We start from the raw sequence: 17,015 nt of genomic DNA, 5'->3' as shown, positions 1-17,015 counted from the left end.
GTGTTCACTGAGCATCCTAAAGCTATAAACTTGTTTTTTATCATATTCATAAAAACTCTTTTTATCATATCATAAAATCAGTATTTCTTAAAATATTTACCTGCCTCATTCTTTCTGTCCTCTCCTGGGACTACCATCCATAGCCATTTAGACTGTTTGATATGAAATAATAGGTCTCTGAGACTCTGCTCACCTTTTCCTTAATCTTTTTTTCTGTTATCCAGACTGGATAAGTTCTACTGATTTTTCTTCAAGTTCACTTTTTTTTTTAACCTCTGCCACCTCCATTCTGCTAAGACGATCTATAATTTCTTTCATTTTAGACTCTGTAATTTTGTTTTAGAATTTCCATTTCATTAAAAAAATCTTTTCTATATCTACTTAACAGTCTTTCTCTTTTTTCCTGCAAGTAGATTTTCTTTTATATTATTGAGGATAGTTGTAATAGTTGTGCAGATTCTGTGACTCAAATCAGCTGGGTGTTAGTCTTAGCTGATTGCCTTTTTCCCTTGAGAAAAGGTCACATTTTCCTGATTCTTTGTATACGGCCGTGTTGTGAATGGCTGTCATGGATACCAAGTTGTGGAGACTGCATTCTGTTATTTTTCTCAGATGAGTGGTTTCTTTTGTTTTAGTAGGCAGTTAACTCGGGTTGGACCTGAACCGCAAAACGTCTCTTGGGCAGAAGTTCCAATCTCAGGTCAGGCCTTCTGTCTTTGGCTGATCTGCTGTGACTCCAGTCCATGCCTATGTGGTTCAGGGGTCACCCAGAGATGTGGGCAGACAGAATTTGGGGATCTCCTCTCTCAGCTGAGAGCAACCCAGAAGGGGAAGAACCAGTCTTCTGGATTCCCAAGGCATAAAGGCTCTGGTTTTTCTACCAGTAACCTCACCACTTAGCTTGACCCCAGAGTGAAAACAGAGCACTCATGCTATGGAACTCCCCTAAGTGCAGACTTCTCCCGAGAATGTGACTCTGTCTGTTCACTCTTCAGTGACTTGACTATGACCAGGCTTTACAGCTCTTATTTGTGGGAAGCTGAACTGGTAGGAATTGGAAGTCTAAGTAAATGTATTTTAAAAACCTCATAATCCCTGGCTTAATGCTCAGTGGTGTATAGAGAAGAATTACAGATAGCTACTCATCCAAACAGAACCTGACTCCCTTAGTCTATATGCATGAGCCAGAGACAGACAGAGGGCAGGGGTTAAAATCAGCTCTTAGGTTAAGGTGTGAGGGTAAGTCTGTGTTGTTACACTGATCAACTAAATGGTATGTAGCAACCTATATGTGAGAACCAGGTTTGGAAGGATTTTCTTGAAAATATGTTCCTTCTAGATGGACCACGGGGATCACAGTCTCGTCCAGCATCATTTGTTTCAATTCTTTTTGTGATATCTAAACCAAGTTCTGAAATTCAGCTTTCCCCTCACAAATAAACGCCCCTGCTGAGTCTGGAACTAGACGAACATCTTACAACTAGAAAAGTTATCTTCCTTTGGTACTAAGTGAATATGAAGAAGCCCTGGAAACTGTTTGCTTCCTCGGGTAGGCAGTCTGCCCTGGGTACCCTGCTCGCCATCTGTGAGTGTGCCAAAGTGGGCCCTGTTGCTGGTGCTGAGCAGTGTCTGCAGCTACTTGCTGGGGCAACCAAGTAGGTCAAGATGGCTATGGTGTGGGTGCTGCTCGCTGGAGAATGCTGAGCCCTCAGCCCCACACACCCCCAACTGTACGTGAAGGCCCCACGGAGTTACACATGGACTGTGGGGGTGAGGAGAGTGGCATGACCCGGCAGGCGCGTCTGCTGTGTCTGTGCGAGCAGACGGTCTAGCTCTGATCAGCACACCTCCTCGTTCACTGTCAGCATCCATGCAGTGGGATCAAGTCCATTCCCTGCAGCCTCTTATGAGGCCGGGGTTCTTCCTTGACAGTGAGTTGAGTTTTAAGCTGAGACAGGCAGTAAGCCCAGGCGTGTTCAGGGTAAGGTCTGACGTGGCTTTTGTCATCGGGCGCCCACCTGAGGCCAGATGCTTTTTACAGACAGAACTCTGCCTTTTCCTATCTCTGGGATAGATACAGTAGGCCAGGAGGGCCTCGGTCTGTCCTTCTAAAGTGTGTCTGCTCAATACAAGAGCAGAGCTGCTCAGGAGGGCTGGCCTGCTGGGGGTGAGGCACTGGTGATGAGGGACAGAGTGGATGCAGGTGCTGGGTGGTCTAGAAGCCCATCCAGTGGGGAGCGGGTCAGTTTGATGCTGGCCTGACAGACAGTGGCTTTAGAAAACGGATCTGTATAACACACGTGCCCTGGTCACACATATACACATCTCTCCTTCACACAACCTGCCTCTGGCTCTGGGGGGAAGTTAAAGACAAACAGTGAAACTGAGTAAGTGGGAACTGCAGGTTATGTGGCTGCTGAAAACCCTTGGGAGTCTTCGATGTGAATGATATTTTGATTTCAAATAGCCATTTGAAAGGCAAGCAAGGCTCCCAGTCATGAAACTTGTGTCTCTTGGGAGGCAAGTCCATCTAGACCAGGATGGACTTCAAACTCAGGAGGACCTACCACATTGGAGCGTGGCCTTCTCACCTCTGGAAGGGAAGACTGGGCGCTGCGTGTCTGCTTGATGGCTTCCTCATAGCGGGGAGGGTCTTTCGTCTTGGGGACTGGACTCCCAAACAGAGAGTGCTGGACCACAAACTGCTGGGGCGGAGGGGGCGAGCCAGGCTGCGGCAGACAGAGGAGGAACCAGTTAGCTGGGCTTGGGCAGTAGGTCTGTCCCCAACTGGGGGTGCCGGCGGGCGGGGCCACCTTCACTGTGCTGACCGCTAAGCTGCCCTGGAGTAAGTACACCCCAGGACTTTGGTCTCCCCCGCCACCCTGTCACCCCATTAACGCTGACACTCAGCCGTACAGGCCCAAAGGCCTGGGCTCTGGATGAACCTGTGCCCTGTGTGCACTGTCGCTGCCCAGGGGGCTGGGTTACCTTGTTGGGAGGGCTGGGGCCGTTCTGCAGGGAGGGCAGCGGGGTGCTTCGGGGCTGAAGGACACTGTTGTTCACCTTGTTGATAAAGGGCTGCTGCACCGCTGGAGCAGGTGCTCTCTGATAGGGCAGAACTGTACTGGATGCCGAGCTGGTGAAAACCTGTCATGAATAAATATTTGTTCATCAGTTTGTCCTTTTGCTTTACCTAATAAAACCATGTTTTAGAACAAGACTTAGCAAATCTTTTCTGTGTAAGCCACAAATGGTACAGTTTAGGGTTTGGGGGGCTGTGTGGCCCACATCGTAACTGCTTTGCTTTGGCCTGCGGCCCAAATGCAGCCTGGATGAGACATGAAACGGGGAGTGGGCTCAGGACAGCTCGCCCACAGACAGAGGAGGTGGGCTGGATGCGGCCCACCAGCCCCGGTTCCTCAGCATCTGTGGTCCATCTTGGACGGCAGCGTGCTGGGGATATGATTTTCCTCATCTCCTCTTGTGGCTCTTTCGCTCGTAACCACCAGGCCCACGTCTCCCAATCATGCTCCCAGGTGCCAAAGCCACACTTGTCACATTTACACACATACACATGGAACATCTTGAATTTATTAAACTTTCCCCCTCTTCCCACTACCCCCAGCCTCTGAGGGAAAGTAATTCTTGGTTCTGCCTTTAATTTTGACACTTAATGGAGGTAAATGGAGCCATCAGTCTGCTCTGCTTTCTGCCCTCAGCACTCACACATCTCAGACACGCCTCCTGGGCTGGGCCCTGTGGTCTGCAGTCCTGAACCAGGTCCTCACTGTCCGTCACTAGAAAACTGCTTCTGTGGTCCAGCTGCGCCTCCCTGCCTGCCAACCCACCTTGACGACGACAGTCTCAACGCACCCACGCCCGCGATCGTGTCCCTCCTGCACTCACTGGCTCTCCTGCCCTTGGGTAAAATCTAATCTTTGGCTGGTGGGCTGCCCTTCTTGCTCCCAGGCCCCCTTTCCTTCCTAACTGAAAGGCCATACTCGGTTTTCCACGTTTCTTGAACATTTCTCCAAGTCACTGCAAAGCCCCATTTAAAGTCTGCCCCCTTCTGAGCAGCTCTCTTCTGCTCAGTTAGGCAGAGGTGCAAATTTCTTCCTGTGGAATTACAAAGTTTGTTGTCTGACTCCTCATCAAGAGCCAAAGGTTTTAGGGCCTTTTGCAAATGTATGGCCAAAATGTTATTTTGTAGCTGTATTTCACAGAACAACCGGTTTGCTCATAAATATACTGCTGGTGTTCTGAGAGAGAAAAACTTATCCTCTATATTTGTATTTCTTGGGGCTTCCCTAATGGCTCAGACTGTAAAGAATCCACCTGTGTGAGTGTGTATCCTTCTAAGTAGTACAGCTTTTCTGGGTGATAAGGTTGATAGCTATACTTTCTTATCTGTCTGTATACTCTTTTTCTCTCTCTTCCTTAAGAGAAAACTTTAGTCTTACCATCTGAACATTTGCTAAGCTTCTCACTGCACTAGACAGTTATTTGGGCCCACTTCTAACTCCTTGCTCATTGCGCTCCTCAGAGGATATTCAAGAGAGCAGGTGTGTTAACATGACAGTCGCTGTCCCAAGAGGTCACTCCTGTCTATTCCTCCAGTTGACTTAGCCCAGAGAGTCCACAGCCCTCTGGGCACATCACAGGTACACCTAATTATCTAGGCTCTTTTAGGCTAAAGATTAAAACTCTGAGACTAATCGTTCTCCAGGTTTAAAATAGTAAGACCTATTTTTGAGGACTTAATACTTTTCTGGCAAGGAGATGTGCACATAGCTCCACCTACTGGATAAGAGGGAGTCTGGGTGACACTTGGGACTCTTCAGCAGAACTCTTGGAGAATTCCTGTACAGGACACTGACACAGGTCAGCAGCGTCACTTTAAAGATGGGGAACCAATACTCAAGAGTCCTGCATAAGGCACAGCACAGAGGAAGTGGTGAGCTAGAATGGCAGCCAGACATAGGCTGCGGGGGGGCTCTTACTCTCTGAGAAGGCAGACTCTTAAAGATACATAAAGATCTTGCTCAAGATAAAACATTTCAAAACGGTCTTTTTCATCTTCAAATATCTTTTGCCAGGACACTTTTCCCCCTACAAAATGATTATTTTGAAAAAAACCTTGAAAACCTTAGAAAATTCTATATATGAGGATTGAAAAAATAGTTTGGAAACTTGGAAGAGGAGCTTAACTGCTAAGATGAGCGATTAATGCCTAATGCCACACAGCAGCCTAATGCCATCTGACCTGAGGCTCTCCCGGTGGGAGATGCATCACAGGAAAGAACAAACAGGAGCTTCTCACGGAGGAGGCGCCTATGAAGATGCTCACTAGATGCTGAGCGGATGGTAATATTCAGTACAAGCTGGCAGCAGCCTGTTGCTGTCGGCATCACCCACCTTTCTGGCCTGCTGAGGCTGACTGAGCGCGCGTGCTGGGAAAGCGTCTTGCTTCTGAGGCGCAGCCTGGGCCAGGCCAGAGGATAGAGCGGCGGCTGCTATCTGAGGCTGTGTTTGGAGTCCTGTTTGTGGTGGAGTCTAGGAGGAAAGAAAAACCAACTCAATTGTCCAAATCAAGGTTAGAATGAAGAGTTTAGATGTGGAGTAACTGGTCATGTGGGGCTCACATCTGAAAAAAAAAAAAAGGTAAAATGTTTATACACACTTCAATTCATTGGTATGTAAACTTGAACCCTAACTCGAACACCAGGCCAGTTACTTTCATGCTCTTAATGTTTCATAAGTGTTAAATTTTCATTTTAAAGTTTGTAGAAAGTCAAAAGAACTGACAGCAGTTCCACACATGATAGGTCAGGTGTAGTAATTTTAGCAGCAGCAAGGAAATCTGTGAGGCCAGACTGTCCAAATTCCTACTTCTGAGCTGCAGCGTCTGTGCTCCCCAGGGGGACAGCCAGCCACGTGCTGGGTGCTCAGAGGCCCAGAATAAAACGCAGTTCCTGTTCCTCAAACATCACCTCTCATGGAAGATTTGGACAGGAAAACGAATGCTTAGAAAAGCTATATTTTACAGCGGACTTTCAGTTTCACAGACACTCTTAACAGGGGAGCCAGAATTTCAGCACAGGCCCAGGGCCTTTGGGTCGTGCCTTCTCACCCTGGGATGGGGGACAAGACTGCTCCTCTCTGGGCGGTCAGGGTAGGGGAGCAGGACTCCAGATGGTTTCTGTGGATTGCGGCCCACCTTTTGTTGAAAAAACCTTGCAAAGTCAAGTTGCACACAATGGCTTCAGGTAATGGTTGGCCTCAAAGGAAACTTCATGCTCACAAGTGTTTTATCCTCTGTCCATACCAGCCTCAACCCTGAGTCTGTGCTCATATTCTCCTTAGTTTCAGCATCTTCACCTTAGTGGTGCCTTTCAGGAACTACACTTAGGAGGCAGAGTGGAGGTGAGAGCAGGTACCCTGCAGTCAGAAGGCCTCGACCGCCAGCTCTGACCTGGGACAACTTATTCCATCTTTCAGGGCCTCGCTTTCCTTTCTAGAAGGGGGCTTTCTCACTTGGGTCTTCTAGGGAAAGGGAGGATTAAATGAAGCATGCCAGCTAATTGTTACACTTGGTGCTGTGCCTTGAACACAAGAAGCACCCAGTGACAGTCGCTGCCATCATTATGAGAATGGCGCTGGTATTTAAACATATTTCCACATGCGATACTGTGTTCATTAAGGGTGAAAGGCAGCAAGAAGGAAAAGCACCCCCGTTTGATTTTACTCTGAAAACAGTGCCAGTTGTCCACATCTGCGAACAACCCCCGACACATGCACGCGGTTCCTGCCACCTGGCAGCCTGACTGGGATGCACGTATGAAGCAGCTCGGGTCTGTGCTCACCACGAGCCGTTTCTGGGTCAGGCAGGCTGCAAGGCAAGGAGTTAGAAGACACGCTTCACACCTGGAGTTGGAGGCTGCCTACAGGGAGCTGCACTGAGGTCACACCGGAGCCCTGGATGGACACAGGGAGCAGCAGCTGTGCAGTTTGCGTGGTCAGTAAAGCCTGCGGCTGAGCGACCCCGGTGGGCGGCTGGCCCTGGGAACTCACATAAAACTGTGGGACGAGGCTCGGTGGCTCAGCCGGGGCCACAGGCACCTCTTGCTTGATCACTACGGCCTTTTTGGCAACAAGGGTCTGGCCAGCCACTGGGCCGGGGCCGTCGGGGAGTGGAGCCTCCTCTTTGGTGGTAGAAGCGGTGGGGCCCCGTGTCTGGTCGGCCTTGGAGACCGAAGGGGCCGGGGCGCTGGCCGGGGGTGGGGGCTCCAGGGGCCGCTGCTGCTGCCCTCGCTTCTCCACCTCCAGCTGCATCTTCAGAACTTCCACGAGCTTCTGCTCCTGCTCCAGTTTCCGCTTCAGCTCCTCGATCTGCTTCTCCTTCTCCTGGAGCTTGCGGTCCTTCTCGGCCGCGTCCAGCTCCAGGGTGGACAGCGTGCTGCTGGTGGGGCTGAGGCTGTCCTCGGTGCTGGCTGCCCGCAGGGGCGACGAGCACAGGAACTGCGACGGGGACATCATGGTCATGATCTCGGTGAACGTGTCGGCCATGCTCGTGTCCTCGGCACTGAGGCTGGACTGTTCGGAAGGCGCGGGTGAGATGGGCAGCGGGGAGCTACCGCTGTCCACGTGGGCCGCGCTGCTGCTGCCAGCGGGGGGCAGCTCTGCCTTGAAAGTGGAGCCTGAGCTGGTCACAGAGTTCTGTAGTGTTGTCACTGGCAGGGCCACGGTGACTTCGGGGTTGCTGGGGACGACGGCGGGTGTGGGCACGGCTGTGATGCCACCGGCAGCAGGGCTGCCACTGTTCACTTCCTGGTAGGGTTTCAGGCGTTCAATGAGGTCCAGTTTGGTGCCTGACACGGGGAGACCCCTTAACTTCAGCTCTGTCTTCAGCTCCGATACCTGGAAGTACAAATCAATCAGATCGCTTTTTTGGTGTTACGACCTTCTGACAAATCTATAGCACACCTGTGTGCTGGAAAAGGTGCCTACATCTGTCAGACAGCTCTGTATGACTGCATGTAAGTGTGACAGTTCTCTTTTTTTAAACACACAAAAACACAGAATTATAGACATAAAGGACCTGAAAGGCCAGTGATAAAGCAAGGGTTATTAGAGGCTAATTCCTTTGCTACCTCAAAAGATTTACTACCAGAAACAATAACAGTTACATTTACTGTGTAACTGCCATGGGCCAGACACCGCCAGAAGTGCTTTACTCTTTACGTTAACCTTCACATGAGGTGTAGGTATTATTATTCCCGTTTTACAGATGGGGAGAGAGGGTATGTCACTGGTCCAAGCTATCACAGGTAACAGAAGGCTGTGTAGGGGTGGAACCCGGTAAAGAGGGCCCTGGAGATCACGTTCTTAACTGTTACATCTTCCTCTTCTCCCAAACTTCACAACAAGCAGGGAGGAAGGTGCTTGCTCATGGCATTTGCTCAATAAATGGAAATTTATTACTGGTCATTTTAAAGGCAACTTAATGGATGTAAAAAGAAAGTACTTCTACAATGGCTATCCTATTGCTGGTAGAGTTGAAGGCCTACTAGAAACTGCCTACATCTGCTGGACAGATCTGGCATAGTTTACAGTTTTGTGGTCCTTATTCACCTGTAAGGTGAATAAACCCCACTTGCAATGATCACCTTTAAATCATCCAAGCTCGATGGCAGAGGTCCTGGCTTTCTCACAGGAGCAGGTGTATTCTGTCTTGGTGTGTTAGATGTGGTAGTGTTCAAAGCTGGATTCCCACTGTTGTTGTTCTTGTCATTGAGTGGCCTTCAAAAGAAAAAGAAAATTAGCTTTTCTAATAAAATGATTTCTGGGGTTGACATTGCTCCTGTTAACAATCTGTGAACTTACAAAGAGAAAACTACCTGGTCATGGGTTGGCTGACTCAACATGGTAGAGATGTCAGTCAAATTAGACCCTAATCAAAATCTCTGCAGGTTTTGTCTGCTTGCTTGCTTGGTAAAAATTTAGAAGATGATTCAAAGCTTTATACAGAAATGCAAAGGACCCAAAACGACCAAGGCATCTTTAAAGAAGAAAAGCAAAGCTGGGAGCATCATACTACCAGACAGCAACATTTATTACAGAGCCAGTTATGAAGATGACGCTGATGCAAGGACAAGACAGCAAATGGGAGATCAGAAAATCCAGAAACAGACGCTGCATACAGGGACAAAGGTGACATGGCGGTGTAGTGGGAAAGGGTGGTCCTTTCATCAGTGGTAATGGGCCAAACGGGACAGTCAGTCACATGAGAAGAACAGGGCTCTTGATCAACCCCTAGCCTCACACCATCCCCAAACCTAAATGTGAATTGGAAAACAAACTTTGAGAAGAAAACTTAGGATAGTATCTTCATCGCTTTTGATAAGCAAAGATTTCTTAGGATACAAAAAGCACCTAGATATCTTTCAAAGGGTTAAAAATCAAGCCCCAGGAGATGTTTATAATAACATACTTCTGACAAATGCCTCATCTAGAATACACACAGAAGTCTTGCAAATTATTGACAGTAAGAAAAAGAAAAACCTAATGGGAAAATCGTGAACAAACATAGCACAAATGGTCAATAAAGACATGAACGAATGCTTAACCTCATCAGGTATGAGGAAAATGAAAACCACAGCAGAACAGCACTGCACACCCAGCAGAGCTGCCGCTGTAATATGTGAGACTGACACCACCAAGTACTTGGAACCACCACAACCCTCATACACAACTGGCGGAAGCAGAGTCAGTGCAACTGCTTTGGACCATGGTTTCACAGTATCTACTAAAGAAACACCATACCCATCCGATCCAACAACCCCATTTCTAGATCAGCACCTGACAAAGACACACGTATGAACCAAGAGATGCAGGTCAGGAGATTTACTATGGCATTATTCATCAGAGCCCCAGCTGGAAGCAGCCAGCTGTCCCATTGAGAGGATGCTGGGTGGATGAACTATGAAGTAGACAACAGTAAGAATGAACTGCTGCCGTGTGCGTGAATAAAGATACGACTCACAAACATGCTGAGCAGAACTAAGCCATGGATTCAATCCGGGAAGCCACTAAGCGGGGATGTGAGCCAATGACAGTGGAGCTGACACTGTTCCTCTTCTTGAGGTAAACACTGCACTTACTTTCGCTTCGGTTTTCACTTATAATTTATGGACTTCTCTAACTTAAACTACATTTTTAAAAGCTTATTTCAAAAGTGTTGGTGAACCTGTTGTACTTTTGTACTAACTCCCCTAAACTTTTCATGCTGAAGCCAGGTCCTTCCGATGCCTTCTGGCTGTGATACACTTGGCAACAACGGCATTTTCTTTTCTGGCTGGTTGATAACTCATTAGAGAAAGGTGCATGTGGTCACTGACGCGGTACAACCAATTCCATTGCAGCCTCAGGCCTAACTGTCAGTATAAGCTTTGGTACTGAAGCTCGGTACCAAAGAGATGTTGAATTCCGTGTCCTGAAACAGGAATCCATGGTGACGGTGCCTCTGGGGTGAGGTCCACGGCTGGATGAACTTTCTCAAGTGGGTTTTAAGAAGCCTGTGTTTGAAGCCAGTGCTGGCCTTGTCAACAGCTAACTCTTGACTTGCATGTGAGGTTTTTTAAACCTGCCTGAATTATGATGAAATTAAGTACTTGAAGTGTTTGAAATGAACTATTTTGAAGTTTGGATGAAATGACAAATATTTAAAAATATATCACTATTCTTTCAAAGAGTCCACTTTTAAAAACCATATTTTCGAGTTATGAAATAATTTAAATCACTGTTTCTCAGCCTTATGTTCATTACTGTCCCCAAGAAAAGCTCTTTAGATAATTTTTCTAATCACTCTCTCTGAGATTTTAATACCATAGATGTGCTACATTCTTGTTCATGTACATAGGTCTGTGCTTTATTACATAAAAACTGTAAAACTGCCTCCAACTTTTGCTCCTTCGTGAATGATGTCTTCTCCTTGAGAATGCATAATTTAAATTTTTAAAAGTTAATTTATCTTTGGCTGTGCTGGGTCTTCACTGATGCACATGTGCTTCCTCTAGTTGAAAGTGGGGGCTACTTTCTAGTTGCAGAGTGGGGGCTTCTCCCTGAGGTAGCTTTTCTTGTTGCAGAGCACAAGCTCTAAAGCAAGTGGGCTCAGCAGTTGTGGTGCACAGGCTAGTTGCCCCACGGCACGTGAGATCGCAATTCCCATACAGGGATCGAACCTGCGTCCCCTGCACTGGCAGGTGGATTCTTAACCACTGGACCACTGGGGAAGTCCCCATGGTTTAATTATTTTATTCATGCTGAGATTCTATAATACTCATTAATATGATTAACAGTATAGTGGTTAATTCAATTTTTAAAATAACAAAAATAAATTGTGGTTTTTTCCCCAAATCAACAGAGGGGAAAAAGAGAGAGGAGGGGGGCGGATACCTGATGAATGTAATCACTGCGTAGCTGAGGATCCTGAGGTCCAGACACCTGCTGGGACCCTTCCCTTCTGTCAGTAAGTGGCCACGTGCGAACTAAAGCCCCATGTCTCCAGGCTCCTGCTCCTCCCAAGATACCGAAGGGCTTTGTTATCAGTAAAGTTCCACCACTGTGGGCCCTACACAACTCCCACATTTGGTTTCTTATATTGAATTTTGGTAAAAGGAAACAATGTGTTTGAAAACAACATCTCCATTCTTAGGATCTGGAGATTACACAAAGCTGGTGTTCCATTTCTGCCCGGTGAAGTAAACACAGAAATGACAGCTCCTTCCTCTTCTGAATTCTTGGGTCTTTTTGGATGACGCTTTCTTGGGACAGGTGGCTTGGTGACTTCAGTGGCGGGAGTGTTTGAGGAGGGGGGAACTAAAGCCTTCATGGAAAGACAAAGAACTTTTGCGTTTGGGTGCCCCCCAACCCCCGCCAGATGTTTTCTTCCCATCTGCAAAGCTGGCCCCACACAATTTCTTACATTACAGAAAGGATTATTTCATGGCTAGACACCCCCTTTCGCTGGCTCCTCAGTTACCAGTTTCCTCATCAGGGCTCAGGGGCAGTCCTGTCAGCCCCTGTGAGAGTCGCTGTGAGGAGGGTACTCCTGAGCACGCGGCTGGGGCGCCGAGAGCACCCCTGCTGTCCTCCTCCCTCATGGGGTCCCGCGGCGGCGGGGCAGGGGCTGCCTCCCCGGGCCTGGATGAAGCTGTAAAGCAGCAGTGCTTTTTATCTTTGATGCTTGTCCAGTTCTCTGGCCTTCCCTGGGTCCCTTCCAATGTCAACAGCTCTCTCGGGCCTGCCTCCTCTTAAAATAAAAACATGCTACAAACACTCTTTTCTTCCTTCATCTCTGTTGCCCTGATGTTTCAGATTTAAGCACTTCACAGGAGGGTCTGAATGACTAATAGGTCTAATCTTCCTCAAGATATTTGGGTCTTCAAAGAAAAAAGTGAATTGATAATTCTTAGCATATGAGGAGATTATTTCTTACAGAGAAGCTTTTTAGCAAGCCTTAATCCTTTTCTACTCCTAGAAATTACGGGCTCTCCATGGAGGAAGGCTTAGCCTACGTGTAGAAAGCATAGGCTTCTACAGATCACGTGATCATAAATTGAGTGGTTGGATCAAAGTATAATTTTTTCCTTGTCATGAGATTTTGGATCTTCTTCTAGAATTTCTTTTCTCGAGTTGACTGTAAATAATTCCTTTTTTTCTGAAAAGTGAATGAAATGAAGGACAGAGACTTTGTATTTTTATCTGTTTTCCAGAACAGTGTTCTGAAGATATGTAACCGTGATTTCCTCTAATACATAATCAGAATTAGCTGTGGGTGTCCTGCTGTGAGAATTCAGTTTCAGAAATCATCAGAACTCACTCCCTCTGTCCTTCCTGCTTGAGCTCAAACTCTGGACACATGTTCCTTCTTCATAGTTGTTGGTCACTGAGACCTTTTATCATCTTTTGGACTCCTGCCACCTGTTCCTGCCTTCCCATTCTCAGCGTCCCTTCTGATTCTTGTATCTGCTTTATTGCCAAGCTTCTAACTGGCTTTCCTACTTCCAGACTCCCCTCCAACACTGGCGTCAGACTTTTCCTTCTTGCATTTTGATTTTACCTTGTCACCACGGTCCTCTGAAACATCCACCATATCAAGATTAAAGCCTTCCCAACTTCACGTTTCTCTAGACATTGGCTCTGCTCAAATCTGTCTTCTGCTTTAAAAATTAGTCATATTCTTTACTCAGGCCATTTTTCTCACCATGCAATATAAACAGGCATTGTTTGCTCTAACTTCCTCTGCATTTGTACTCAGATCATTCCTCTTGGTTTGGAAGGGTCCTTCCCAAGTTTCAGGCCCTTCCCCTCCTGCCTTTTCCATAAAACTTTCCTCGGCTGCTCCAGCATTTATGCTCAACTGTCTTTTTTTTGAAATTTAAAGTGCTTATACCAGGTTTACACTTCTTTTGCTTTTCTCATAGCATCTAATATTATTCAAGTAAATAAACAGGCAAATCTTCCCTGGATGAGTAACTGAAAAGTTGTTTCTAACTTGAAAAGTTCAGAACCTGTTACGGAGGACAAAAAGTGAACTGGAATGCAGACTTTTCTCACTGTGTGGACTTCTGACACTATGAGCTTTGATGACAAGAGAATGAAAATAATCGCTGAACACAAATAAATCATAGCACTCCACCTTCAGACACTAAGGGTTGCTCATAAACACCACAGTAAACCCAGTTTACGAAGCCGTACTTGAGTGGCGCAGGCAGGATGGTCTGGTAGTTGTAGTGCTGCTGCTGCTGGCTCAGGATCTGCAGCTGCAGGAAGAGCTGCTGCTGCTGGAGCAGCCGGGCGTAGTTGGAGTCCATCTGCGGCTCATTCCTCTCCCCCTTCTGATCTGGCGGAATGTACTGGTGGTACTTCAGCTTCTTCACCCGGGGCTTGGGGTCTTTGCACTTTTTGCTACGGTGTTTGTCATTTGGATTCTTGGGATGGCTTTGCTATTTTCGAGAAACAGACAGAACATTTTAAGAGAAAGCAGTCTATTCTACTGTGTGCATATCTGATTTGAAAAGAAAAAGTAACACACCTTGAAAATCGGGATTGCCTCTCTGGAAAACAATACACTAAACACATTTCAGGAGCTGTGAGAACGTTCATGTGCTCCCTGTGACCAAAAATCTTGCTCCTAAGAACTTACTTCTTCTGCTGCATTGTTCCCTTAGACTAAGGGCAAGATGCTCAGTTCAGCATCATCTAAGCAAGTTCAACAAACATTTACTTTGGGTCCTGTGTAGACACTGCCGAGTGCTTACATATTACTATCTCCTTGTGAAAAAACAGGCTTCACGCTAAACATACAATAGGGAGATGATTAAGTGTATTTCACTTAATCACAAATAACTTAAATCTTTTATATTCTGCAAATATTTTACGATCATTAAAATCTATGGTGAATACATAAAAGCAGAAAAATGCTTCTAATTGAGAATAAAGCAGAATATAAAGCTATGAATTTCTATGGAAAATACACACAAAAAATGCTGAGTGATGTGAATATGAATTTAAAACATTTTTTTCTAAAATATTACATTTTTATTTTGAAAAATGGGGTGTGAGACCCTGTCTTATGGTTAAGAATCAGATGTCTCTTCTGGGTTTTCATCTCCTTCATTTATAAGTTATCAGATCAGTTTCTACTTTTTAATGTTCATATTGTAAGATAAATTCATCTTTTAAAAAAATGGTCCACAACAACACAAAACAGCAAGGTACAGAAAACTGTTTCTAAGATGCTTTAGGTATAAAGACACTATGGGAGTTGTGGGACAAGGATGGAAGAGCTGATTGTACTGGCACAGTTGCACAGACACTCTCTGGAATTTGTGGCTCCAATACTAAGTGATGGAATAGGGTGAAATCTACTGATCTGTGCCCTGAAGGCATGGATACCTGGCCACACTGATGAACCAGCCTGGAGTAGCAAGAGGCTTCTCTCCAGGAAGGTGGTGAAGGACAAACACAGGTCCTGGGGACAGAGGGGAGTGAGGAACACGCCCAGGCTAACTACCTCCAAGGAGGAGCACTGCAGCTAAGTGAGAAGGAAGAACAAAGGCCAGACAGGGATTCAGAGACAGGGTCCTGACTTTGTTATAGCCTCCTTTCTTTGGGCCTTGGTATCCTCACCTGAAAGGTGCTGAGAGGCTTAGCTCTCCGAGGTCCTTTTTTAGTTCTAAAAGTTTGGGATCTGTGTTCTGCTTGTTTTGGCAAAAGCCACATCTGAAATGATTAAACTACTCCTCAGGTTATAAGTCCCCCTCCTTTATCTAGCAGTTCTAAATCCACATTAAAAAACTATTTTGACCAAGTAAAATGCAAGGAACAGTGCCATAAATCCGCAGCTTCTCTGAAGAACAAACTGAGCTGTATCAGGCCAAATCTACTAAACAAACAAAAAAAACCAATGTATTTTCTTCTTGAAAACCTTTAACCTGTCACATACTATATCTCCAATACTGCTGAATTTGACTTTGTGTATAAAAGTTCGAAATCACATTACCATTACAGACATTTGTGTGTGAGATTCATGAATCCCAAGTGCTAAAGTCTCTCTCTCTTTCGTCCCCATGAGTTACTGGCCTGGCTGGAAGCTGAACTAGGAACTGTTGATGAAATGATTTCTAAACTCCTTCTGCGCTGCTGCAGTCGTTTTATACAGACTGAATTTTGTGCTGTTCTTCTGTGACCATCAAACGAGAGGTCATTTGTTGAACGTGGCGGTTTCAGTTATGAAGGCTGGGGTAAGCAAGTCCTTCTGAGGTTTTGTTTTCAAGGCTTGACTAAAAGGCAGGCTGTGCTCAGGGCTAGAGACCACAGTTGAAGGTAAAGTCACTGAGGGTTGCATGCATGTAGGGTACCTACCTTCACCAGCGCTGGCCCGGGCTTTGCTGAGGAAGTGGTGCTTGGGGGGAGGACGGGTGCTGTGGACCGTGGTGGGGGCTGATCTGCAGTAGGAGTTTTCAAGAATTCAGGAACTGCTGGGGACACTGGAGTAAACTGGTGGAAAAGGCAGAAAGGAGACAAGTCTGTGAAATCATTAACAGTGAAAACAGAAAATCTAGAAAAGAAACAGAAAAAAATTTAGTATTATGTCTGAGACCTAGACGGTGGAATAACTTGCTTTACATCCACTGAGCCAACGATTTAGTCTTTGCCCTGACAGCAAAGAAAAGCTAAAGCTAAATAAGGCTGGATTCACAAAACTCTATAGAGTTTTCTCAGAACTATGGTCAGAACCGCCCTTTTTTGGCAGAAAGAAAGTCCAAGACTCATAAAAATGATCAAAACAGGACACAGTACTCAAAAGGCTTTTTTGCCCTATAGATCACACTGATCTGGGCTAATTCAGACTGGCCCATGACTCCCCTCGATCTCACCCCAGGTCCACTGTCAGGTAGCCTCTGGTAAGAAAGCTTCTGCTTCCGGTAGGTCAGATCCATGCACATGTCCATAAAGGTGCTCCACAGCTTCTGTTCCCATTTCGAAACCTGATTAGTGCTCTTGTTAACCACCGCCCCCCAGTTCTTGCAACAGAAGAAAGTCTGAAGAATATATTCTAATAGGACTGACCTGTGCATTGACAGTCCCCTCACACTTAGAGCAAGAAGTGAATTTATTGACTAGGCCAAATTCAGCAATTACTGAATCTCAATTTGGGGTCATATATTAATAAAGGAAGCATCAACAGCCCCCCCAAAACTATTCCCACTAGCAATCTTCTGTAAGTACAGTGTAAGTATTCATTTACTGGAAAGAGAGAGTACTGTTATAATAAATCAGTTAAATGTTGCATATTGATTACTACTTGGACCTTGCCTTATCTTAAGAGAAAAATGTCTTTATCATTTCTATTTCCCTGAACAACTCTCAAATTCATTACAATAATCAAAATCAGTTCTCTTGTTGAAGTATTTGGGTTTAAAAATAGCAAACTGTATTTTCCCTCCTTA

At 46.0% G+C, this 17,015-nt stretch overlaps 1 protein-coding gene across 12 annotated transcripts in view; it reads right to left on the bottom strand.

Annotated features, from left to right (window-relative positions):
• Window positions 1–17,015, bottom strand: part of MRTFB (myocardin related transcription factor B) — a 296,817-nt gene that overhangs the window by 10,395 nt on the left and 269,407 nt on the right. For 6 of the 12 annotated variants that reach the window (XM_042240566.1, XM_042240564.1, XM_042240563.2 and 3 more), the window contains 7 exons: window positions 15,928–16,062; window positions 13,759–14,006; window positions 8,667–8,799; window positions 6,925–7,917; window positions 5,416–5,553; window positions 2,989–3,147; window positions 2,568–2,729 (listed from right to left, as the gene is read on the bottom strand). In XM_042240566.1, coding sequence (XP_042096500.1) covers window positions 2,568–2,729; window positions 2,989–3,147; window positions 5,416–5,553; window positions 6,925–7,917; window positions 8,667–8,799; window positions 13,759–14,006; window positions 15,928–16,062 — 1,968 coding nt within the window. The remainder of the gene's footprint in view (window positions 1–2,567; window positions 2,730–2,988; window positions 3,148–5,415; window positions 5,554–6,924; window positions 7,918–8,666; window positions 8,800–13,758; window positions 14,007–15,927; window positions 16,063–17,015) is intronic. The other 6 variants (XM_060405986.1, XM_060405988.1, XM_027962085.3 and 3 more) reach the window with 3 other exon arrangements.

The sequence above is a fragment of the Ovis aries genome, chromosome 24 (genome assembly GCF_016772045.2).
Source record: "Ovis aries strain OAR_USU_Benz2616 breed Rambouillet chromosome 24, ARS-UI_Ramb_v3.0, whole genome shotgun sequence".
Lineage (NCBI taxonomy): Eukaryota > Metazoa > Chordata > Mammalia > Artiodactyla > Bovidae > Ovis > Ovis aries.
Note: the sequence above shows the minus strand (reverse complement) of the source record. Positions and strands in the feature narration are given on the sequence as shown.